Source organism: Mus pahari, chromosome 9 (genome assembly GCF_900095145.1).
Source record: "Mus pahari chromosome 9, PAHARI_EIJ_v1.1, whole genome shotgun sequence".
NCBI classification, from domain to species: Eukaryota; Metazoa; Chordata; class Mammalia; order Rodentia; family Muridae; genus Mus; species Mus pahari.
The window spans coordinates 80,591,796-80,617,200 of record NC_034598.1 but is presented as its reverse complement, the minus strand read 5'-3'; the positions used below and the strand labels follow the sequence as shown (position 1 = coordinate 80,617,200).

Here is a 25,405-nt window from a genome sequence, read left to right as displayed (position 1 = left end):
CCAGAAAGGCAGTGGGGTACCCATCCCCTCTCCATATCAGAATACTCAGACACCCCCAAGTCTTCTCCCCAACAAAGCTCTCGACCTTTTTCAGTCTGGATGCTCAAAGCATCACTTGAATAATTATGAAATCATTTGCCTACCACTGCAACTTGAGACTTTTCTTTCCTGTTTTTCCTCCTGATTCCAGAAGACCCACATGTTTACTATGTAGACATATGTATGCCACTCTGTAATCTCTATATAGACTCCGTGTTTACTATGGAAACTCTTCCGGAATTGTGGACACGTAGGGAGTGAGTTAGTAAGGCCCTCTCTGGGCCCCTGTGCAGACCTCTGGTGAGCATGAAGGTTATGTATCACCATAGCACCACCTGCCTCTCCGTCGTCCCCTCCCACCACAGGAAAGGAACCTGTTTTGAGTTCTGTGTCTTAGCACCTAGTGAGGTACCTGGCATGTGGTGTGTACCGAGTAAATATTTGTCACTTGAATAGGTGGGAGGTTCGGCCCTCAGCAAACACGTTGGGTTGCCCACACACCTGTAACAGACCCCGCCGTCGCCTGTGGGTGTCTGTTCTGCTTAATCTTGTCAGAGGGGTGGCTTTCAGGACCTCTCCCACAGTGTCAGGCCCTCGTCCGCACTCAAGTGGCTAGGTTTCACAGATGTTAGGATCTCTGTGGCTCCTGTAAACAAAACAAGTGCAGGGGCTAGGGGAAGCCATTAGCTGAGGCAACCTGGTCTGTTCCGTGTGTTCATCATCCACGACTGGAGGCTCCCACCATAGGGTGCTCCCACCATTGGGTGCTCCCACCACTCGGTGCTCCCGAAGTCAGTATCCCCACATTTGCTGAGCCAGGCAACCTGGTGAAATGAGAGGAAAAGCCTGACCCTGATCACAGGCCTGAATCTCACAGCAGGAACTGAAATTGCTGCCATCTCCTGAGGGCCTATGTGCTGGAGGTTTACATGCCATTTAAGCCTCATCAAAACCCTGTGAGAAAACTACTGTTTTTCTCCAGGGTCCGGACGACTCCCCAGGATGACCAGCTACAAAAACAGTGTTGCCTGACTTTGGATCCAGGCCTTTCTGGTCATAAGCCATGTGGGCTCCTTTTCTCCCTGCAACCTCCACAGCCTTTGCACTTTGAAACAGGAGAATTAGATCTTATGGAAAAAGCTTGGGGTCCCTTCTCTTGTTCAAGGAAAGACAACTGGAACTCTTAAGAAGCCATCTCATCTTCTGGAAGATTCTTCTCCGGGTCTAAAGTTGTAGCTGCATAGAGAAGACGCGGACCAGGCAGTTTAGGGTGTGTCTGCATTTCCCTGCGTGAGCGAAAGGCCTGCTGCTTTGGGCTTAGGTGGACCTAGAGTGAGACTCAACTAGAACTCAACGTCTAGGTCAGTTATAAACCAGATCCAGATCAGGCTGGTCTGTGGACCCTATAAGTCTATGCGAAAAGTGTCCCAAAGCCAGCTCTCTCTCTGGACATCCAGGCTATCTTGTAGAGCCCTCTTGATGATGTCACCCTAGTCCAACATTTCTCTTGTATCTACTGACCTATAGAAAAGGAGATAGGTGTCCAAAGTCACTCAAAATTTTTGAGAAAATTCTTCTGATATTATCTCTTGCCTGAAATTTCCAATGAAGACTGGGAGTGTAAGACTTGTTTCTGTGTCAACAGTAAGATGTGCTAACGCATGTAAGATTCTCTCTCTCTCTCTCTCTCTCTCTCTCTCTCTCTCTCTCTCTCTCTCTCTCTGTCTTTATGGTGTGTGCTTGTGTATGTGTGTGTGTGAGAGAGAGAGACAGAGACAGGGAGAGGGAGACGGAGAGGGAGAGGGAGAGAGTTGGGGGGAGGGAAAAGGCGAGGGAGACAGAGGGAGATTTACCTTGTGGGGTGTGTGTGACATTTATTTTATGGATCACCAATAATGCGTTTGAAAGAGAATCAATCCTCTTGTCCTTCGTTTAAAGCAAAATAAACTTTGTTTCCTGAGGGGTGGGGGTGGGGCTGCCTCCTGAACATTTAGAAGCATCTTGGCACCATCCCTTAGCCCCTTGATAGCTCTGTTTTAAGTTGGATGGTGTGAGAGGTGGAGAGTTCTCTTGACTCTCCCAGACCCTGGCCTCCACCAGTTTCTGCAGTTGTGTTTGGTGGCTCTGGAGGGCAGCTCATTTCAGTCATTGTGTAGAGACCACCACAGCTCAAACTACTCAGCAGGCTTCTCCTCTGGACACACCACACTCCCAGCCTTTGTTTGGGAGCTTTCATCATGGAAACGGCTTTCTCTGGTCTCCTCCCCTCCCAGGTGGTCTCAGGCTTTGCCCACACAGTACCACAGTGAGCATGCCGGCTGGCTTTCGGTTCTCGGTGCACATCTTCATTGCTTGTTCGGTTTGTGGCCTGATCCCAAGATTTGTTCCTGCTGGGGGGTAGTTTTCCACGTCCGTGTCATCTCCGACTCTGCTCGGTGAGAAACATCCCGCACAGCCCCACAGTAACCCCTCCCTGTTTTCACAGCCATCCTGAGATCAGGTCAGGCCAAAGCCCCGTTCTCTCTGCCCTTTACTCTCCATTAGGCCTCCTTTGGGCATCTGATCAGAGGCTTTGTCTCTGGCTTGGGGTGTAGCTCGGGAGGGGGTCACCCTCACAGACTGTGCCAGGGGCTGCCCTTCACTGCTGGTGACTGAGGTCTGGCAGTCTCCCTCAGCTTTTCTCAGCTCCGGATTTATCAGAGTACAGTATTTATGCCATGTGCATCTCACTTGGGCCAAGAGTCTTCAATCAGCCTGGTGACTTGAGTTGCCAAGGCAACAATGTCTAGTGGGACCTTGAAGATTTACAACCTGTTCCCAGGCTGCAAGGATTCCTCCAGAATTCTTGCTGACACAGTTTACTCTGGTAAACTCTCAGCCCTGTGGGGGATATAAATCTCGGCCTGTCTCCGCACAATTCATTTTTCCTAGATACAAGGTCTAGAACAGGAGTTCAGAGAAGATGGGCTGCAGGGGGGCTCATGAGCTCGCAGGGATGAGAGATGTTCTGTCTAGTGATTTACCACAGTCTTTTTCACAGGAATGTCTCCAAGCAGGATAGCCTTGGGCAAACTGTGGGAATGTTCTGAGTATCTGGAAAACAAGAATGATACAACGTCTTTCCCCACTGATTTCCACAGGACAAAATGAAATAAAGCATAGAAGCTGCCTAACAAAATGGATGTAGTCATTCAAACGTTAGCTGCCACTATTTGTATGAGCCCATTAACCTTAAAGGACTATGATGATGTGCATTGCCCTTTGTTACTTAGAATTTGGAGACACACAGTAATTTCCAACATGTTACAGCTTTTTATGCTGCGCCAAGCATCTTCATTAAGCTAATAAGTTAGTCAGGTTTTCATTGCTGTGATAAAACACCCAAGCAAGGTGCTGGGGAAAAGGCTCAGATGGGAATGCATGCTGTGCAAACATGAAGGCCTGCGTTCAGATCCCCAGAGGCCACATAAACTGTCAGGCACGGCTGGCTGCATGTATGTACCTGTAACTCCAGTGTGGGAGGTTTGGGACACAAGGATCCCTGAATCACGATGGGCAGCCTGCTTAGCCAAACGGATGAGCTTCAGGGTCAGTGAGCCATTCTGTCGATCGATCCATGTGTACATGCACATATCTGAACCTGTATGTACACATGCACACACAATTTATACAATGCACATGTACACACACACACACACACACACACACACACACACACACACACACACACAGTCTGAGCACATCACCTTAAGGGAGGAAAGGTTTATCTTGCCTTATGGTTCCTAAGGCCTCAGTGCATCGTGGCTGGGACAGTGTTAGTGCATCCCAGCAGAGGGGAACCAGAAAGGAAGCGAGAGCCTGTGCTAGCAGGCTTGACCTTCTTGTCCCTTATTTGGTACAGATCCCTGCCTATGGGATGATGTCACCTACACTCAGAATGTCTCTCCCTGCCTTAATCAATGCTCTCTGGAAACACACCCACAGAGGTATACCGTATTAATGTAGGCACTGCTCAATCCAACCAAATTGACAAGATTAAGTGGCACAGCCACTTCATGAGGTATGCCGTAATAGATGGACGGGTGTTACTACTCTCCCCTTTTACAGGTGCAGAAACTGAGGCTCAAGAACACCAAACTCATTAGGCTCAGAAAAAAACAAAAACAAAAAGGAACCGGCTTTCAGTGGGATGGATGACAGATCCTAAGAAAAGCAAACCCAATGCGCCCTGAGACAGACGGCAGGCTTCTGGGCATAAGTGACAGTTACATGTGTACCACAAGTAGGAGTCAGTCAAGCAGGGGAGTAGACTCCAGCAGCCTTGAAGATGAAGGCAAGAGGACCTTCTGATGCCTAGAGGCAGAGAGCTCAGGGAGACGAGCAGTGTGGGATGAAGTCGGCCACATGTAGAGATGTAGCTGTATTAAGTTGCCGTCGGCCATGACTGCCTCTGGGGAGAAGAACTCAACAAAGGATGAGAGTGAAGAGAGGAGAACGGATCTCGGGGCTTGTTCTCATGCTGCATCTTGCTTCAGAAGTCCAAGGTTGTTCACGGAACACTGCCTGAGTAGTCAAGATACCAGCGTTCTAGAAGCTTCCAGCGCCCTTAGTTCCAATTCACTAAGATGTTAGTTAATTCCTTGCTGCCTCTTTTGGGCACTGTGCTTCAGCAAGTACCGGTTGCACGTGTGCATTTATCACTAGCTGGGCTCGGGGTGCCTGACACCCCCTCTCCCTCTCCCAACTCCCCCAGAGACTCCCCAGCTATCCACCGCTGTACCAAATGTGACTTCTCGCCAGTCCTAAGTAGTGAGTGCTCCTCCTTTGTTAATGTGAGGCAAAGGAAGAGGCAGGGGCCAACCAGGAAGCAAGGCTTTGTCCCGGGGTCTCAAGAGAATGGAACAAGGAAATTATGCAACCAGACAAGTGAGGAGCGGAGTAACCCGGTGTCAGCCAGAGATGTCCTCCGGACCTGGCTTGTTACTGGCTGGAGTCTGTGCTTCTCCACAGTTGCTTGGTTTCCAAGCCTTCCCACAGGGATGGAAGGCTTTGCCCGCTCTCTGTGTGTTTTCAAGAGACTAACTGGAAAGCCCTCCTACTCCCCTCGGGTCAGCAAAGAGAAAGTAGCATGCAGCCATCAGCCCGGGCATGCCAATGGTCTGTCCCCGTCCATGGTCTGTGTCTGTGTCCTGCATATTTCCATTGACTGTTCTTTCAGAGGATGCTCAGCATGAACACGGTAGCTCACACAAATCTGTAACTCCATCCCGGGGCTTGCAATCCCCTCTTCTGGCTTCTGTGGGTACCGGGCACACATGTGGTGCACAGACAGACATGCAGGCGAAGCTCCTGTGGGGAGAGCTGAGATTTGCTCTGAAGTATATTAATATATTCACAGAAAGCATGGGTTTGAGAAATGAATGGCAGACACACAGCATTCCAGTCCCTTCGCTCTGCTTCTTTAAAACCATCTTAACATCTTTTTATAGTTTGTTGCTGTTGTTTGTCGAGACAGAGTATAATGTGGTCCAAGTGAGGCGTGCTTTCACTCACTGGGTAGCCAGAGCTGCTCCTAATGTCAATACCCAAGGCCATTGCAGATATTGGTTAGAACTCTGGAGAAAGCTACAGGGGACAGACACATGGCCGTCAAGAAAGTTGGAGACTGGAGAAGACCCCTCTGGGAGGCCCTGTTGAAACAGCCATGAAGGACCAGCAAGATCCTTAACAGGCACGGACAGGGATGGCTTTCCAGGCAGGGGGCTCTAGGGACAGGGTACACCTTGGTTAGATAGAAACCCAAGAGTCCAGCACCTAGAGGGGGTCATAGGGCTCTGCCTTTGGTGGCCGTCTTTCTTCCTTTCCTCTCTTCTTCCTCTCCATCCCTTTAAAATTCTTCCCAGAGATCAGCTTGTCTCTCTGGGGTCCATTTTCCATTCGTTTGGGTTTTAGCTGTTCTCCCAGCTCGCACTGATGTTCTGTGTGGATTTTTGTTTGAGGGACCTTCTGCCGAAACCAGGCTAGGCTACAGGGCTACAAGAAAACGTGTGTGGATTAGAGAGCAGTGCCTTGCCAGGCAGTGCTCTGTTGTTTAGAAAGGAATGAGAATATGGAAGTCGGCTGTCTGTCCCGCAAAAGCCACATCCTGACTATCTGTCACAAGTCAAGCCAGCAAGTAGTTGTAAAAGGAACCAAAGTAACAGAAACAAGAAATAAATCGTAACAAAGTTTTGGCATTAGCCTTTTTTTTTTTAAACTGGAAAAAAAAAAAAAAAAAGCCATTCCCTGTATGAGGATACTGTCATTGGCCTCAATGGGATTTAAGCCCTTTAGCTAAGAAATTCTATCTGCAGTAGTTTATCCTAAGAAAACAATTATGGATATATACAAATTTTTGTGTATGAAAAAAATCTCCATCCATTGTTAAAAGAATTCAATGGAAAAAGTCATATAAACAACAAGTTGAATTGTAATACGTCCCTTGGAGAGTAGACATTTTAATGCAGACATTAAAAGGGTGTCATAGAAGAGTAGGTGTAGTGGTGTGAAAGCTGTTTATGTTCCATTTTGTGTCCGCAGAGACTTGGCTGTAGCTAATAAGTATTTCACAGTGGCTGAAGTAGGTAGGGGTGGAAGGTTCTCACCTAACAGGACTGATTCAGTCGCATCAAGACCAGTATCTCAGACGTTCCCACAAACGCTCCAGTGCTTGACACATCATGGTTGGAAAGAGCTGCACCAGCTTCATCCATCCAGTCCTCTGCTGGGGCACAGAGGGAACAGGGCGGCAAGGGCTGCTGACATTTCTTTACTACCCTGTTGTCCAAAAGAATGTCACATGCAACCTCTGTGTGCAAAAGATGCTAATAAAGTGTTAAGTAAGCTTTGCAAAGGAGACGAGGGTGGATATGAGCCTTAGATTAAGGCAGGAGAGCAAGCTTGACAACAGGGGAAGAGGAAGGCAGCCCCTCACACAAAAAACCCAGTTGAAGCATCTGCCCGCTGCCAGCAAAGGTGCGAGAGCTCAGCACAATTACCAACTGCTCAAAGTCTGTCTCTCCTCCCTAGTGTAAGCCAGACAATGTCTAGAGATCTCCTCTGAAGCCCCAGTCGCAGGGAAAGGGCATGGCCATTCTAAACGTCTTGTGTATGCTCTGGTGGTTCCCGGTGGTTTTCCCTCATCAGATTACAATCAAAGGCCGTCCACTTCATGCTTTATGGTGTTCCCTGACAGGTGCTATGTGGGCGTACTTTTTGTATTCTTAGACCTACCACCCTTCTCCACCCAGATCCCTTCCAACCTCCAACACCAGGTAGGTGAGAAAGGTTAGAGGGGGAAAGGGGCTTAGATGTCCCTTCCTGTTGATTATAGGCATCGAGTTCCTCGTTGTAAGTGTAACCTTCGTCATCAGGATACCCAATTTCTTCTTGTTGGCTCTTTGCTCGTGACCACTTGACAAACGGTAGCAACAGGAACCAGCAGTAGTGTGGGGGGGGGCAGCAGCCTCCTTAGACCCTCCTGGGGCTCTCGAATGTATACCCTCAAGAGTTCCCAGAATTCCACATGTAACAATCTGCAGCTGGCAAAAGCCACACCCCTCCTAGAGCACGAGACAGATCACAGTCAGCGGCTGTGGACAATCTGAAGCAGCCCATATCCCACACCTGGGATCAAGACAAAAACAAAATCACACAACATAACCGGGTTTTAAAAACATAAACCGAAATTCTCACTAAAGTGCTAAATGTTGTTCCCATTTAAACGACTAACACCTGAGGTTGTACACATTCCTGGGAGAGTCAATTAGTCACTTATTAATCAGTTATTGATCTCCAGAACAAGCTCATTTCTCTCACTTCTCAAAAGAGAAAAAAGGAAAACCATACGGGTTTCTTAGCAACCTTTTGAGATGTAACTCGAGAGTCACCAGGATGCTCTGTACTGAACAGTTAATTCCAACTCTCTTAAAGGGCCCATACCTGAGCTTAGGTATGTCTTATCCTCTGCAACTTTCTCTTAGAGAAGCTCATGTCCATGTTCTCAGGGGCTTTCCCTCCTTCTAAACACTGCTCTTCCTCCTTATACTATGTTGAGTAAAATCTCCAATGCTGCTTCAGACCGGCTAAACCTAAAATCCATTCCTGTGTTGGAGCCATGACTTCCAGCTGGGCCTGAGTTGAGGTCCCTAAATTGTAAGGTGGGGCTCCTAGAGGAATCGAGGGTGATAGGGTGGAGTTGTGTCTCAGGATCCGCCAACCCAGTAGGGTCTGGCCCCACTGTTGAGTAGCTTGCACGGTAACACTCTAGGCACTGTTCTGTTAGGATGCAGAAAACCAAACAACATTTAGCACCTGTCAGGGACAACATCATGGTGTGGAAAGAGAAGGAGGAAGTTAGGATGTGACAGCCAGAGAACCTAAAGGCCCTTGTTCAATGTGACAGGGTCCCCACAATAATCAGTGCTATTTTTAAGAGTAGATGGCTTTTTTTTTAATTAGAAAGGAATACTCCAAAATTTTATTTTGGAATGATTCATTTTCATATATATATATATATATATGTATATATATATACATATATATATACACATATATATAGTCTTATATAGTTGGAATGATTTGTTTTATATATTTTAATGTCTTCTATAGACATTAGATCAAATGATTCTCTAATGTTCTACCAGCCACATTTAAAGTCCTTCAGGATGGGGTTATAGATGAGAATCTTTCTCTTTTTAATTTTTAGAAGAAGACTCTTTTTGTAGTGAGCACATATCAGTTTTATACAAAACCGCGAGCGCTCATTTAATGTTTACATCAAGGCAAATAGAAAGTTATTTCGAGGTTTTAAAGCTCTGCTCACCTCTTCACCGTGCCTAGCTTATGTGTGCACATCATAGGAAGATCAGAGGGCACAGCAGCAAGAAGCACATCCCAAGCCCCTCCTCCCGAGAGACAGAGCTTGCCAGGCTCTGGCGATGCCTGCCGCACCAACATTAGCGCATCCACCATGCTTTTAAAAGTGGCAGTGCTTTCTGTGGGGACCCTGTCACGTTGACCATGGATGTATGTTCTCTGACTGTCACGTCCTAACTTTCTCCTCCTCCTCCCACACCATGTTGTCCCCCACAGGCGCCAAGTGCTGTGTCTCCATTTAAATCATTAATATTTGAGGTTGTACATATTTGTGGAAGAGTCATTCATTCATTTATTCATTTATTCATTCATTCATTAATCCATTTCTGAAGAAAGATTCGTTGCCAGAACTCCATTAGGGATGCAAAGTTGAGCAAGCCCTTGGCTCAAGTTAACACAGGCTCTGGAAGGAGTCCAGTGCATAAGCGGTTACAACCCAGATTCTTGGCACCATGAGGGTGGGCATAGAGCACGAGGGTCACTCACCTGGCTTCGAGTGTGTGTGTGTGTGTGTGTGTGTGTGTGTGTGTGTGTGTTAGGGAGCACCTCTGCGGAGGGTCCTACAAGAATGTCATTTGGGGGGGGGGGCATCTACAAAGGAAGTAGTGCCGAGTTAGAAAGAGGGGAGAAGAAAACATAGGATCCTTCCAAGAGAAGGGAAGGCAATTTCAACCTCAGTGGGACCTACAGGCAGCTAAGGAAAGTGGAGAGCAGGAGGAACATCTTCCTCAGGAAGGGCACACCAGTTGGTTATCTAACAACAAATGGTCAGTCCTCAACACATGAATGCAATGCAACTTTATACAGACCGAGCAGGTTGTATTTACACATTTAGAAGGATGTATGTACATATGTGTACATATGCATATCATGTATATGTACATATACATGTATGTATATGTAGCAACAATGAATGAAAAAAAAAGCACTGCGAATCTGAAAGAGCACAAAGGTATGTGGGGAGTTTGGAGGTAGGAAAAGGAAGGGAGAAATGATGTAATTACATTGTAATCTCAAAAAATTAAAAAAAAAAGATAATTTAAAAAATATATCCTTTGGGAGCTGAAGAGGCAATGCAGTGTCTAAGAGCACAACCTGGGTTCCCAGCACCCACAGGGCAGCTCACAACCACCTGTAACTCAAGCTCCGGGGGATGCAACGCCCTCTGGACTCTGCGGGCACCTGCACAGATGTGGTACACCTAAAAACTGATGGAGATGCACATACATACATAAAAACAAAGTGAATAAACTAAAAACTTATCAACCTGTCTTCTCTCCAGTATTACTTCTACTACATTTTAGAGCAGATTTTTAAGCTCAGAATTGGATTTAAGTTTGGAGTGTCTCCCTTGGTTCAATAAAGAAGGCATGATGTGAGAAAAGGAGACACAAGGGCTCGGGGTGTCGCTCAGTTGTAGAGTGGTAGTCTGGTACGCAAGATGCCCAAAGTTCAATCCCCAGCATGGCATAAATGCGTGTGGTGATACACAGCTGTCATCCCAGTGCAGGGGAGGCAGAGGTAGAAAGATCACGAGTTCAGGGTAATTCTTGGACACAGTGAGTTCAAGGCCAGCCTGGGATGGGTTCTGTCTCAAAAAAGAAAGTAGAAAGACATGAACCTGGTAAGGTAGCGCATGCCTCAGTGAACGGAGGCAGGAATAGTGTTTGTTCTAGGCCACCAGAGATGATCTGAAATGGAAAAGAAATACGATTAGCGACGTACCTCAGTGGATGAATATTTACCTAGCATGTATGTGGTGCTAGGCTTGATATCCAGCACCAGAGGGGGACGTGGGAGGCAGGGTAAATTGGCTTCAAAAATGATAAACATAAAAAGCCTGTGTTTTGGTAATCCTGGGGGGGGGGAACCCGTCCTAGGGATTGCAGAGTACTTGGTTATGGAAAGGTTATTGAAGCCCAGTATAAAGACATTTCATCAGGGTTGAAACGGACTCCAAGGAGAATTTGGGAAAATAATAGTTACATCTCTTAAATCTGTTTCCCCAGAGCAAGCCAGACCCCTCGCTCTCTGGGAACATTTAGTTGAGCCATTAACATCCCGTGCACAACAGAGGCAGGGGTACCAGAGCTGTCTCATGCCTCACGCTGCACTCTGGCTCCTGCTGTCCTCACCCAGAGCTTCTCAACCCTCCACCCTTGCAGCCCATTTGTTGCCTTCCAGGGAAGACCTTCAGAGCTACAGCTGGACCCCTCCCTTCACTTCTGTAGGAGCTTTCTACTGGTGAGCATGGCAGAGCACAGCTGCATTTAATTCCTTGCACATCACTTAAGAAATTTTATTGAACACTTCTGAGCCTCAACATGGTCATCTGTAAAATTAAGACCATGGATGCTTAGTTAGGGTTTTCCTCTTGTGAACAGACACCAGGACCAAGGCATCTCTTATAAAGGATAACATTTCATTGGAGCTGGCTTATAGGTTCAGAGATTCAGTCCATTATCATTAAGGCGGGAACATGGCAGCATCCAGGCAGGCATGGTGCATGAGGAGCTGAAAGTTCTACATCTTCGTCTGAAGGTCTCCCAGAGAAGACTGGCTTCCAGGAAGCTAGGATGAGGATCTTAAAGCCCAGGCCCACAGTGACACACTTCCTCCAACAAGGCCACACCTGCTCCAACAAGGCCACACCTCCTAATAGTGCCACTCCCTGGGCCAAGCATATTAAAACAACCACAGATGCCTGTGACATAAGAGTTTTGTGCTTGAAATGGGGTAGCATGCAGTGTATAATCTCATAAAACATTGTAGCTGTTTTAAGACTTCTGTAAGTCTTTTGCCTGAGATAAAATTGGAGCCCTTCATGAGTAGCCATGAGCTGTGTGTCCTTCCTTCCCATCCCTGCTGCTTCTTCCCAGCCCTCCAGACTCTGGTTCCCATGCACCAGGCCACTTATCACCTCTTTGTTTCTCCATACCACACCTTTGCTTAGCTAGCTCTGTGCTAATTAAGACTCAGCTCAGGAAAGGAAACTGGAACAAAAGCATGTATTCAGAATGGTCTGGAACCTCAGAACAGCCTGGAACCTCGGAACAGTCTGGAACCCTTTTTATGAAATCTAAGAGCTCAAAAAAATTAATTTATGATGTTTTTCTCAGTTTGGGTTTCTTTGCTGTGAAGAGACACCATGACCAAGGCAACGCTTATAAAAGAAAGCATTTAAATGGGTCTGGCTTACAGGTTTAGAGGCTCAGTCCATCGTGGTGAGAAACATGGAAACATGCAGGCAGACTTGGTGCTGGAGGAGCCAAGAGTTCTACCTCTTGATCTGCAGGCAGCAGAAAGGGACTGTCACACTGGCCAGACTTGAGTCTGTGTATGTGTGTGTGTGTGTGTGTGTGTGTGTATCCTCAAAGTCCCACCTTCACAGTGACACACTTCCTTTAACAAGGCTACATCTCCGAATAGTGCCACTTCCCATGGGCCAAGCATATTTAAGCCACCACAGATGTTAAGCCCCAGAAATTGAGGGAAGGCAAGCTATCAATAAGAAAGGGGCACAAGGGAATTTTCCAGTTGTGTTTTGTTTTGTTTTGTTTTTGTGCATATGGTTATTTTGCTTGTGTGGAAGTCTGTGCACCACATACGTGTAGTGGCCCTAGAGGCCAGAAGAAGGCACTGAGTTTTCTGGGGCTGGAGTTACAGATGGTTGTGAGTTGCCATGTGGGTGCAGAGAATAGAACCCGGGTCCTCTGAAAGAAGAACCAATGTTCTTAAAAGCTGAATCATCTCTCCAGATCCCAGATCTTGACTTTTAGAGGTAGGACACAGGTGCGTAGTTGTTAGCTTGCTCAACACCTGTGCATTCTGTTGCACAATAGTAACGCCTTCAAAACAAAAAGGCCACAGGCATCGTTTCCTCCAGGAAAATTCCTGGGTTTTAGCTGCCCTCTAGGGTCTCCACCTCTTCACGTGTATTTCTGTCCTTGCACTCAGTACACAGTGAAATTGATGCCTTCTCTTTCTGTACTTTGTGCCCCCAGTGGTCTGTGAGTTCCTGTAACAGACGGATGACCTGCTGTCTATGTGAGTGCAAGAAGGCTGCTTAACCTTACCTCTCTGTGCCAGCCATAAATAGGGAGCTATTAGTGTCTCCTCTACACAGAACTGTTGGGATGATGAAAAGAACAGGTCTATGTAAGAGACTCAGCACACAGTAGGTGTTCAATAAAAATTAGTCCGGTAATGGGAACACGAAGTTTACTCACATTGACAAAGCTAGTGTCGCTTCTTATTTCTGCAGTGAAGCTCCTCTACATCTGAGCCCCTCTCCTGTCCTAGGCAGGATGGCGGAAGAAAACCAAAATTTATTCCAATCTGACGATTCCGTCCCATCCAGCATCTGATATGCTTACCATGCAACACATACATGCTTGCTCCCATCAACATCTGCGGAGATAATTTAGTAGTGTGTTGATTAAAGCACTTTAAAGTATGTATTATTCACAAGAGAACAAATGTCATATGATCCCACTGTATAAAGTACCTGGAATAATAACAGTGGTAGAGACAGAAATAAAACGGTGGTTGCCATGGCCCCGAGAGGGAGATGGGTGTGGTTTAGGGGAGGTGGAGTGTGTTTGGGTTGAAGAATAAGCTTGAAGTGTACGCTTAAAACTGGCTAAAATGTAAACTTTAGGTTTTTTTTATTTATTTTTTGCATATGGGTATTTTGCTTGCACAGATATTTGTGCACCATATGCATGCCTGCTATGTGAGAAGGCCAGAAGAGGGTATTGGATCCCCTGGAACTGGAATTACTGCTGGTGCTGGGAACTGAACCCAGGGCCCTCTGGGAGAGCATCCAGTCCTCTTAACCGCTGAGCCATCTCCCCAGAGCCGGAAGTGTTAACTTTAGATTGTGCATATGCCAGTTCAACTCTTTTAAAAAGTTCTACTCCTCTCACTCCTGTGAGTCATCACTCTAAGCCAGACTATGAGCACATCCCCCACCGAGGACCCCACCCTAACTCCCGTCTGTAAAGGGAAAGTGGCTTCCTCCTCTTCCCCCAGATGCTCTGCCCGAGCTGGGGGGAAACAGCTTTGAGCTCTTGGTAGACCCAGGCTTTGTGCGCGGCATAGGAAGTACAGAGAAACACAATTGCAAATGTCTGGTGAGAGATGCAGGCCAATCAACAGAGTGGGAGGGGCCGTGGTGGGCGTGGCCACAGGGCAAAAAGGCTTCCTGACTCTAGAGAGGTGGGGGACACATAAGAGTTAACCAGCTGAATAGGGACTGCCTCCATTTCTCTGGCGCTCCCTTTACTTTGTTTGTTTGTTTGTTTGTTTGCTGGCTCCCTTCCTTCAGCTAGAGAGCACTCTTTTCCTTCTCTATGAAAGCAGCCCAGTCCTTAAAGTGCCAGCTCGGATGCCACCTGCCTTATGGAATAGGCGCTTTTCCACCCAGCCAAAATTAATCTCCCCTTCTCCTGAGCTCCCACAGCCTCCTGTTGTATCTTCATTTAGCACATTCTTCATCCTGTCAGGTAATACAGCCTTTTGTAGCTCTCACCCCCTCCCCCCCTTGCTGGATATATTTTGGGAATTTATATTTCTAAGTAAGACACACCGAGTAGACGCAGCCGTGGCATTAAAGAATCGGTCGCCAGTGTGGATGCCTTCCCAGCCTCTCAGTTCCACGTTCCAATCCATACGGCAGGGTGCGTTTCTCTGCTGTCTGCTGCTTCAACACAATGACCGATAAAATCGGTCCAGGAAAAGCTTATCCACGCTCATAGTTTTAGACCCTTCCCTGCGTAGTCATTTGGGTCTATGGTTTGGGGGCCTCTGGAGCCGAGGGAGATCAGGTCGGGAGCATGACTGGGGCATGAAGATGCTCACCACTTGATGGCCAGGAGCAACAAAGAGGAGAAGCTCTCTGGTCCAAAAATTTCCTACAAAGCCCCACCTCTCACAGGCTGGAGGCAAAGACTTTATGGCATGAGCTCTGAATGGTAACATTGGGGACAAGTGGCATGCTGTGACTCTTACAGGTCGGCCTCACCTCTGCCTTTCAAGAGCTCAAGCCCATGGTGGCCTTTATCCTTCTTAAGGTCCCAACCATGAGCAGAGCTCTGTAACATCAAGGATGTCAGCATCCAGTCTTTTAGACTGGTCCTGGCTGCACTTCCCACTATACTCTCCTACCCAACTTGTGGTATTTACCGTTATGTGCTTATTACTAGATCTCTGACATAGACAGCCCAAGTTTGTTTTGGTGCCCGGGTGCAGAGATTTCAGTCCATAGCACTTGGATCTGTTGATTTGGGGCTAACCGTGGAGTGGCAATGTGGGTAGAGAGGGCTTTGAACTCATCTCAGACAGGGACTGGAACATGAGGAAGCGACCAGGGGATGAGGTGTAACCTTCAAGGGGACTTCTTTTCTCCAGCTGGGCCCTCCCTACTGGTTTCCAGACCCCGTCCCTTGCCGAGGGAACAAGTGTCTGATAAAGACCCACCTGTGGGAGACATTTCGTACTAACCCGTGATAGTGCTTCCTCTGTGGCTTGCTTTCCTCTTCTCCGGCCATATCATTTTCTCCTTCATGGCGGCTGCTGTTCCACCATTCCTCCGAGGTCCCGCTCTGGCATCTTTTTACTTTGTGCCTTTTCATTGGCTGGCCTCCGTGCATTCAGAATAGTTAACTGCTCAGATCCGCTGCCTGACCCCATTGCCTGGTGATCACCCCAGAAACTGTCCCATGGTGCACAAGGTCACGTGTTTCTCAGCCCTCCCGACCCTCTTGCGTTTCTGCTTCGGGTGGGCAGCACGGTAAACCACCCGTCAGATCTGGGAATCACTATAATTCCTTGCTCCTTATCCCTTAGATCCAATCTGTCATTAAACCCTTTGCTAAAGACTCAAATCTGCCTTCTGCCACGGCTCTCACTCAGGGCTGCCTCGTTTCTTACCAGTGGCACTGGCCCTGCGCCACCTTGTACTGTGCTTCCCCAGAGTGCAGCCCTGTGATGTCGCTAAATAAAAGATCTGGTTTATGGCAGCAGTGCGTTTGTACTCCCTCGGTGGCTCCTCATGGCCGTTGGAAAGAAAGTCTCGCACGCGCTTTGATATATGATCTACAAAATGCTCCCCTGCCCTTCTGTGTAATTTTATATTAGACTTTCATGAACCATTTATAGTTTCTAAATGTACCCTGCTCTCAGAGAGATCCAAACTGTAATATGGGAACTCTTATTCATTTTGTCCTCTTAAGAAAGGAAAAAAAAAAAAAAAAAAAGCCTGCAGTGACCACACTGGCACCAGATGGGGGCAGGCAGATCCCTGAAGATCATTGGCCAGCTGGCCCAGACAAATTCACGAGCTGTCAGGTTTGGTGAAAAATCCTTTCTCAAAAATAAAGGTGGGGTGCTGGAGAGCAAGCTCAGTGCTTAGGAAAGCCTGCTGCTCTGACAGAGGAGCCAGCTTCATTTCCCAGCGCCCACAGTTCATAACCACCTGTAACTCCAGCTCCTAGAGACCTTCTATTATCTTCTTTCAGGCACACACACACACACAGAGGCACAGATGCACGTACATGTACACACGCACAGTCTTTTAAAAGAAATAGGTAAACATGGAGAGTAATTGAAGAAATTATGACATTGACCTCTACACACAGGCACAACATATGTGTGCACATACAATCACACATAGACTTATATGCCCATGCACTGGTTAGTTTTATGTCTACTTAGCAGAAGCTATGGTCATCTGAGAGGAGGGAACCTCAATAAAACAAAACAAAACAAAACAAAACGAAACACTGCCTTTATAAGATTGGGCTGTAGGGTGGTTTGGGCCACCCTTGGGCTAGTGGTCCTGGATTCCATAAGAAAGCAGGCCAAGCAAGCCATGAAGAGCAAGCCAGTAAGCAGCACTCCTCCACGGCCTCCGCCAGGTCCTGCATCCAGGTTCCTGCCCAGTTTGAGTTCCTGCCATGGCTTCCCTCAATAGACTGTGGCATGTAAGCCAAATAAATCCACAAGTTGCTTTTGGTTGTACATAGTATGCATAGCAATGTATGCTTTGTCATGGTATCTCAACATAGCAATAGTAACCGTAACTGGGACAACCCACATGAACATGTATATCCACCAAATAACACAATACACAACAAGTGTGTGTATGTATGCACAAATGTATGTGTGTATATATGTATATAACCAAGGCAAGGCTTTACCGAGGACCAAAGAGGTCAGAAGGTGCTGATAATACAATTGAACATGCTCTAAAGTCAGTTGATCACATGCCTGTCTGTGTTCCATACAGAAATTTCCTGTCTCTTGGGTGGAGTTAGAAACAGCTGAGCTGTCTACACAGTGTGCAGGTCCTAGATCAACTTACCCTTCTTTCACTGGTCTTTGCCAAGGTGTCTGAAATGGGAAGTACTTGTATGTAAGGCTGGAGAGGGACACGTGTGTGCCATGTGGGAACAAACTCGGGACTCAGTTGGTGGAAGAGAAAGTAGAGTGTGTGTGCCCTGGGACAACTGGCAGTCTCGGTGGCCATCCTGCTTTGGCATCCCATGCTGGTCCACATTTCATGGTGCAACAGACTGGTTGCTTCCTGGTACCCACACACACTGCTAATTGTGGAAGATGCTCAGTCTCTATGGTGACGTTGCCTAAGGTTCGGGCTCTCAAGTACAACCTTCTGTCCTGGATGCTCTGTTGGGAACGTTTGGTTGCAAACCACAGAAAAGTCCAAGAACAGTGACTGAAACAAGCGGGTGTGTATTTCTCTAACATGATGGCAGATCTGGAGGTAGGCTAGTTCAGATCCTCATCAGAGCCACTCAACACGCTGGTTTCTGTTGCCATGGTGATAACAGGTGGCTTAAGTCCCAGCCATTGAGTCTGTGTTGAAAGGGGTGAAGGGCTTTCCTCATCAACTGTATCTTTTTTTATTAGGAAATAACAAAACAGATGTTTACTGGGTTTATTTTTTTTTTCCCTCACCAGAACCATCGTACATGGCCATCGGCAACTTCAAGGGGGCCGAGAAGAGTATATTGAACAAGGCATATTAGCGTCCTGAATAAAATCGGGATGATGTTAATGAGAAAAGAAGGAATGAAGGTTAGTGAACCCCACACTCAGGGCTCTTCCATATTCCCACCAGCTGACTGAGTACTTGCCTGCTTACTGCTGCGAAAATCCCCCTAGCACTGCTCTTTCCTCTTTCCACTCCTGACATTCAAATGCACTTCACCACTCTTCTACAAACCACTTTCAGCTAAGTGCAGCTCTCATCGGACAACCTTGACTCTGAGCAGCGGGGCAAGGTACTGGTGGGATCGTATTCAGAAAAAAAAAAACAAAACAAAAAAATAGTCTCTCCTATTAGTTTTTCCAGTCTTGAGCAATTTAATCAGACACTTATAATGTGTACGCAGATTGGGCTAATCTTCTGCTAATCACAATCACGAGCCTGGGTAGGCATGTTCGACGTGTGAACATGTGTCAGGGTGACTGGCTGTGTACACGAAGACCCTGTTCCTCTCTTTAATGGTTATACTGGCAACCCTTCTCCATAGCTCAGTTTTATGATACAAATTTATTGGGATTAAACTCGAGCAGCTCATGTAAAATTAATTTTCGTTCCACTTCGGTTCCGATCACTAATTGGTTGAAGCCCAGGGCACAGTTCTCTCTCTGCTACCCTCCTGGTCCTTGGTTGGTAACACTCGTTGTTTTCATTTTGTTCTCCACTTCCACTGTGTGTGCTCGAAGGATGTGAATCGTGTCTGCCTCGACTAATATCTGTTTACTAAGGGCCTGGCCCATCATAGTTACACAGTAAGCACCAGTTAATTTTTTATTTGCCACATCAGCTTGTATTAATAATCCAAATGGTAACCAATAAGTAATGTAAAAATAAATGAGATTAATGTGTGTGTATGGATGTATGTGAGTGCATATGTGTGTGTGTGTGCGCGCGCACGCAAGCTCATGTGTGTATACTGCAGAGTTATAGCAGCTAAGAGGAATACCAGTTATCAAATAGAAATCTGGGTACTTACTATAGGAGAGAAAAAATATATATTTCATGTATATCCAAATGACTCTTGCCACACTCCATTGTCTATCAGCTGCAGAGCATTTCAGCAGACCACTGTCCGCGTGTATAGCATGTTTTATGTAAAGAGAAAACTCTTACAAATTAGGCCTCCTGCTGTGTTTAAACATGTAGGCTCTGTGTAATCCTGCCCGGACCACATTCACATTTTACAGACCAGGGATCTTGAAAGAGAATGGCTGCAGTTCCTGGTCCCAACTCTCCAGGGGTTTGTTGTAGCCATGATTTTGCTCTGAACCTGTCCCTCTCCTGCCTATGTGTCCCTGGGAAGGAGTCTACACCGTAGTGTTCTGTCTGTAGACACTGAGGCTGTGTAGAAGCAATGCTGGAAAGGAGCACAGAGTCAGGCAGTTCTAGAGGAAGTGACCAGGCCACCTTAGCAGATGTGTGTCCAGCTGTATCCACCCTCCCAGCTCTGGGTAGCCAGTGTGTGTTCACATTTCACCTAGTCAGTAACCGGTTTTACACTGTGTCTCTTCTCCGTGTGCTCATTGTACACTCTGTGAGACAACCGTGATACATTGTGGGATTGTCTTGAGGAATGAGATTTCTCTCACGTGAAATATATTACACAAGTATATATGGATATGTCAGACCAAGGATGTGCACTGTGCCCTGCAAGGCCTACTGGAAACGTGGAACCATGCCCGGAACAGCATGTTCGTGAGATGTCCATTGTTACAAACCTACAGTTCACTTTTCTGCAGTTCTAAAATCCAAAAGCTCTTGAAAACCCACATTTCTTCTTCACTTCGGTGCAAACAATCACACACTATTTTGGAATAAATGTCAGTGTGGTAGACCTCAGCAATATTATATACTATTGCCTCTTTTAAATGATGAATTCTGAAATTTTGTGTGTGTGTATGTGTGTGTGTGTGTGTGTATGTGTGTGTCTAGTACCCACCTCACTCACAGCACTGTCCCTGGCCTTGAGGGCACTCTGAGCACTGAGGTGACTAACATTGCTCCCGTGTGACAGACCTAGGTCTCCTGGGTCTGAGGACTGCTCGGGAGAGCTGTTCACACATTGCAGCGTCAGAAAGGCAGAAAGAGGGACGCACATGAAAGAAGCTGATTGGAGGTGATCTGGACCACTCGGCCCAGCCCAATAGAAAGGTTTTTTTGTTTTATTGTGCCGATCATCCGGTTATTCTTTTCCAGAGTGACTGGAAAAGAAATCAGACCTGGGAAAACAAACTGGAGCTCTGGTCAGTGGAGCAACTGTTGCTGCCCCGGGTCAGCAGAACAATCTGTGAATCTCTGTGTACACGCATGCCTAGAAATAGAGCCGGTGTGGGATGACTCTGGGGGCGTGGGGGGAAATGGAATTAATTGTTCTCTCCTCAGTTGAACTTCCAGGAATTCCTGTGTTGTCTAGAACTGCCTCCAAAGCAATCACATGTCTGTTTCAGAAGACTCAGGAAGGGTGGCAACCTATTCTTTCCTCTTCGCCCCACATGTGTGTTTGTGTGTGCATATGTATATGTATGTGTGTGTATGTATGTGTGTTTGTGTGAGTATGTGTGTATATGTATGTACCTGTGTATGTGTGTGCATGCATGTGTGTTTGGGTATGCATGTGTGTATGTGTGCATGTGTGCATATGTATGTACCTGTGTATGTGGGGGGCATGTATGTGTCTTTGTGTGTGCATGTGTGCATATGTGTGTGCATGTATGTGTATATGTNACCTGTGTATGTGGGGGGCATGTATGTGTCTTTGTGTGTGCATGTGTGCATATGTGTGTGCATGTATGTGTATATGTGTGTGCATGTGTGTGTATATGTATGTATGTGTTTGCATGCTTATGAGTGTGCATGCATGTGTGTTTATGTGTGCATATGTGTGTATGTATATGCATGTGTGTGTGTTTGTGTGTGTGTGTTCCCTCCCTTGGCTGTATTTTATGCTTTGCTTTTCATTTTCTTTTCCCATTTTATTTTCTCTGATGGCCAGATCTGGCAGCAGTTGCTAGATACTTACCTATCATTTTCCTGTTCTCAGCAAAAAAAAAGGAAAAAAAAAGGAGAAATTTCAGGAAAGCCTGAGATTTGTGTTTTACATTTTGTGTAGGATGTTCCTAGTGCCTTGGAGACAGGAATTCAGCCCTTGGGAATCCTTTACTCCTGGTTCGTAATTCTGTCACATTTAGAGCTCTCCTCTCCGCTGCTGGGTAGGTGGAAAGATAAAGGCTGCATGACAGCTCGGAATCCCCACGGGGCCCCACCGTGAGATGCAGTTTACCGAAGCTTAGCGATAAGAAGCAGATTAGTCCTTCGAGATAAGAAGGGATCAGAATTTTCCAGAACTGCAGAAAAGGCTTCCAGGCGAGCAAGTGCCTTCACCACGACTATGCCCCTGCAAATGAGGTGGTTGGTGGGGTTAACCAGAACTTCTTCTCAGGCAGGTTGCCTAGAGACCTCCAAGCTGGCTCTTATCTGGGCGAAGTCATTGCAGGCAAGTAAGCAAAGGCATGGAAGGTATAGACAGAGCACGTGATTCATCTCTCAGGGGAGACACACATAAGCAGACAACACACACAGACACATACACACACAGACACACACACAGACAGACACACACACACACACAGACACAGACAGACACACACACACACACTATTGTAATACTATTGTAATCCTCTCAAATATTTGCCTTCTTTTTCTAGGACAAGCTAAATTATAATTTTAAAACTTGTCTTTTTTTGTGTGTATACTGAGAAAAAAAACCTGTTCAGCACATCCTCCACAGAGGGAAGGCATTCTACAGGAGTTATCTGACTGTGAGCATACTGGTGAATCTGGAAGAAGGAAAAAACTGAAACTACTTGGGTGCTCCTGACCCATTTTAAAGCCTCTTCAAGGCTTACCCGTACACCCATCCTATTCCTCACTTTAGGGTCCCTGCCCTTGCAGTAAGAATCCAGGAGATACATTTCCTTGGGGTGTATGGTTCTGGGGAAAGGATCCAAAGCATGCGTGAGGGGCTCATACGCACAGCAATGACAGGAACAAAACTTCCGTGAAACATGGACAGCCGCAGCTGCCTAGTAGTTCAATACTCTTTAAAGTGATGTCTTAAGACTTATTAAAGGATAGTTGGCATGTGGAGAACAAGGCCCTTGGGTTTTCTATGGTGACCTCAAGAGGTTCAACCTCGACCTCTGTCTGTCAGTCTTGACAAGCCCTGCAGATACACAGCTCTAGTGTTCCCCCCACTTCTGTAGTCCTGAATGCTTTTAATTAGAGAAGAAATCAGCCTGTGGAAAGGCAATTTTCATTAAAGGGGGTAGAGGAGGCTGGGCAGTGCTCACAGAACAGGCCTTAGAATTGGGTTAATTAACAAAAAATTGACTTTTCAAGATTGTCTCCAGATGGCATGATTACTAAAACATAGTATCAGTGTTACTAATGGACACCAAGAGGGTTGCACTTTACTGACCAAGAGAACACATATTTCATCTTCGAAAACGAGACCCAACTGTCATACGGCTATCTTTGCCTCCACCTGGAAAACCAAAAGAGTATGGTGTGGTAGCGCCACCGGTCCTACCCTAGGGAATGCCACTTTCTGTCAGGAATGCCTGCTGTGCCCCTTGGAGACTTGAATTGGCCACTGACCGCCATATTCATCTGGAGCTCTGACTGCCTCCCTGCATTTCCCAGGTGGGTTGCTGGCCTGCTCCTGGCCCTGGCCCTTTTCTTTACACCCAGCCCCTGTTCCTATGTACAGCCTGATGCTTCTGTTTCAGTGATGACAATTCTTAGAGATGCTAACTGCTGAACAGTACAAGAGCCATTAAGTGTGAGTGGTAATTTACCTTTAATTAACTTCGACTACTACTTCTACTTCTTCTTCTTCTTCTTCTTCTTCTTCTTCTTCTTCTTCTTCTTCTTCTTCTTCTTCTTCTTCTTCTTCTTCTTCTTCTTCTTCTCCTTCTCCTCCTCCTCCTCTTCCTCCTCCTCCACTTCCTCCTGCTCTTCTTCTTCCTCCTCTTCCTCTCCTCCTTCTCCTCCTCTTCCTCTTCTTCCTCCTCTTCCTCTTCTCCTCCTCCTCCACTTCCTTCTCCTCCTCCTCCACTTCTTCCTCCTCCTTCTCCACTTCTTCCTCCTCCTCCACTTCCTCCTTCTCCTCCACTTCCTCCTCCTCCTCTTCCTCTTCTTCTTCCTCCTCTTCCTCTTCCTCTCCTCCTCCTCCTCCTCTACTTCCTCCTCCTCCACTTCCTCCTCCTCCATTTCCTCCTCCTTCTCCTCCACTTTCTCCTCCTCCTCCTTTTCCTCTAACTTTCTTTAAAGTCCTCATGCGGTGTTCTTCCTGAGAGTGTGTGAGAAGCTCTCCCTTCCTACATGGTCTATTGGATAAGATCTTAACTTTCCATGTTTCTGATGAATGATCTAGATGACTTGTAGAAATGAGATTAGAACAGATGCCCACCCATTTCTCATCTTGACCCCTGCACTTTGGAACGGTATGGTAGATGTGGTGGTTTGCCTATGCTTGGCCACAGGAAGTGATACTGTTAGGAGGTGTGGCCTTGTTGGAGGAAGTGTGTCACTGTGGGGGTGGGCTTTGAGACTTTCCTCCTAGCCACATGAGAGCCAGTCTTCTGTCAGCCTTTGGATCGAGATGTAGAACCCTCAGCTCCTCCAGTGCCATGTCTGCCTGGATGCTGCCATGATAATAATAGACTGAACCTCTGAACCTGTAAGTCAGCCTCAATTAAATGTCCATTATAAGAGTTCCCTTGGCCATGATGTCTCTTCACAACAGTGGAAACTGTAACAGTGGAGATAGAGGCGGGTTTCTTTGTCAAGGATCAGTGAACTTTTTCTAGGGTGGGTGTGTCCCATTCTGCTCACAAAATCACCTGAGGTGCTCAACATAAAAAGTTGTCTATGACTCACGGCTTTGTAAGTTTCAGCTTGCTGGATTTGGTAATACAGAACGAACATCATGGCAGAGATACCTGGGTCAGTTAGCTACTTCCTTCCATGGATCTAGGGAGCAAAAGGGAAGAGGTGGGGGCAGGGTCCCAGCATTCATCAGGTACATACCTTATATAACCAAAAATATATCTAGCTTGGATTCTACTTCTTAAAGAATTCACTGCCTCCTAATAGTGCCTGGGGGTGGAGCCAAACCTTTAACACGCAGGCCTCGAGGGGACACTTAGCCAAACCATAACAATAGGTGAGACATACGTGCTTTAGGCTTTGTGGACATGTGTCAATGTACCCGTTCATCCCAGCAGCTGCAGTAAAGAGCGGCCTCTCACAGTATGTAAATAAGGGGGGAAAGGCATGCCGATAAAATATCATTATAGGCACTGAAATTTGAATCTCATGTAATTTTCACATGCTGTAAAATGTTCCTCTCTTTCTTTCAATCATTCAATAATTTAAAAATCATCTTTAGATCACAGATCATATGAAAACAGGCAGTTGGCTGGACGTGGGCAATTTCTGGTCACCTACAACCTCAAAACACACGGTGCCAAGTCCCAGCTGCCAGGACAGTGGCCCGTTAGTTTTGCTTCTTAAAAAATGGTAGAGAGGGACTCAGAAGGGCCACCAGCTAACTTCCTGTGCCTTGCTAGAGGCACTGGTTACAAATATTCACGAGGCTCCTGGAGGTTTAGTGACAATTCTAACAACAACGTGATGAATACCTCAGTGGAGGCTGTAGCATCCCATGCTGCAGGACAAACTCCAGACCTCCCTGTCACACAGTGGATAGCCAGCTTTCCTTTCTCTCTTCTCTTGGGTCCTCAAGTCAATGGGAAAGGCTACTCACAGTTCTCTCTTGGGTCCAAGACCAAGTGGGCTCTCTCTTCTCTAGGCAGACAAACAAGCCGGCAGAACATACAGCATCTGCATATTTCAGTCCTTGCTTGCTATGCTGCTCAAATACAGCCCGGCTGCTGGTGGTTACATACCCCAATTTAGGAAAATGTGTCGAGAGGGAGAATATATATATATATATATATATATATATATATATATGCCCTTATATATGCAACCTGCCAAATCTAAATCTTTAAATGGGTGGCAGATGCCACCAGATAGCAGGGCATACACATACTTGACTTTAGGATAGGGTGAGAAGAGGGAGTCATCTCCAGTTTAAAGCATGTCTCTGGCAGGTCAGACAGGGGTGTCTTCTGCTGTCCATGTATGGATGCTGAGCTCTGTAACAGGGCTTCCTCTGCCCATTCTTTTTTTTTTTTTTTTTGGTTTTTCGAGACAGGGTTTCTCTGTGTAGTCCTGGCTGTCCTGGAACTCACTCTGTAGACCAGGCTGGCCTTGGACTCAGAAATCCGCCTGCCTCTGCCTCCCAAGTGCTGGGAT

General features: G+C 46.6%; 1 protein-coding gene across 3 annotated transcripts in view; it reads left to right on the top strand.

The window, feature by feature from the left end:
- Positions 1-25,405, top strand: part of Tmcc3 (transmembrane and coiled-coil domain family 3) — a 268,700-nt gene that overhangs the window by 96,622 nt on the left and 146,673 nt on the right. The window contains exon 2 of one of the 3 annotated variants that reach the window (XM_029542421.1): positions 17,938-18,054. The exons of the other annotated variants lie outside the window; for them this stretch is intronic. Within the exon in view, the coding sequence (XP_029398281.1) occupies positions 18,025-18,054 (30 nt within the window). The 5' untranslated portion in view covers positions 17,938-18,024. The remainder of the gene's footprint in view (positions 1-17,937; positions 18,055-25,405) is intronic. 3 annotated transcript variants of the gene reach the window in all.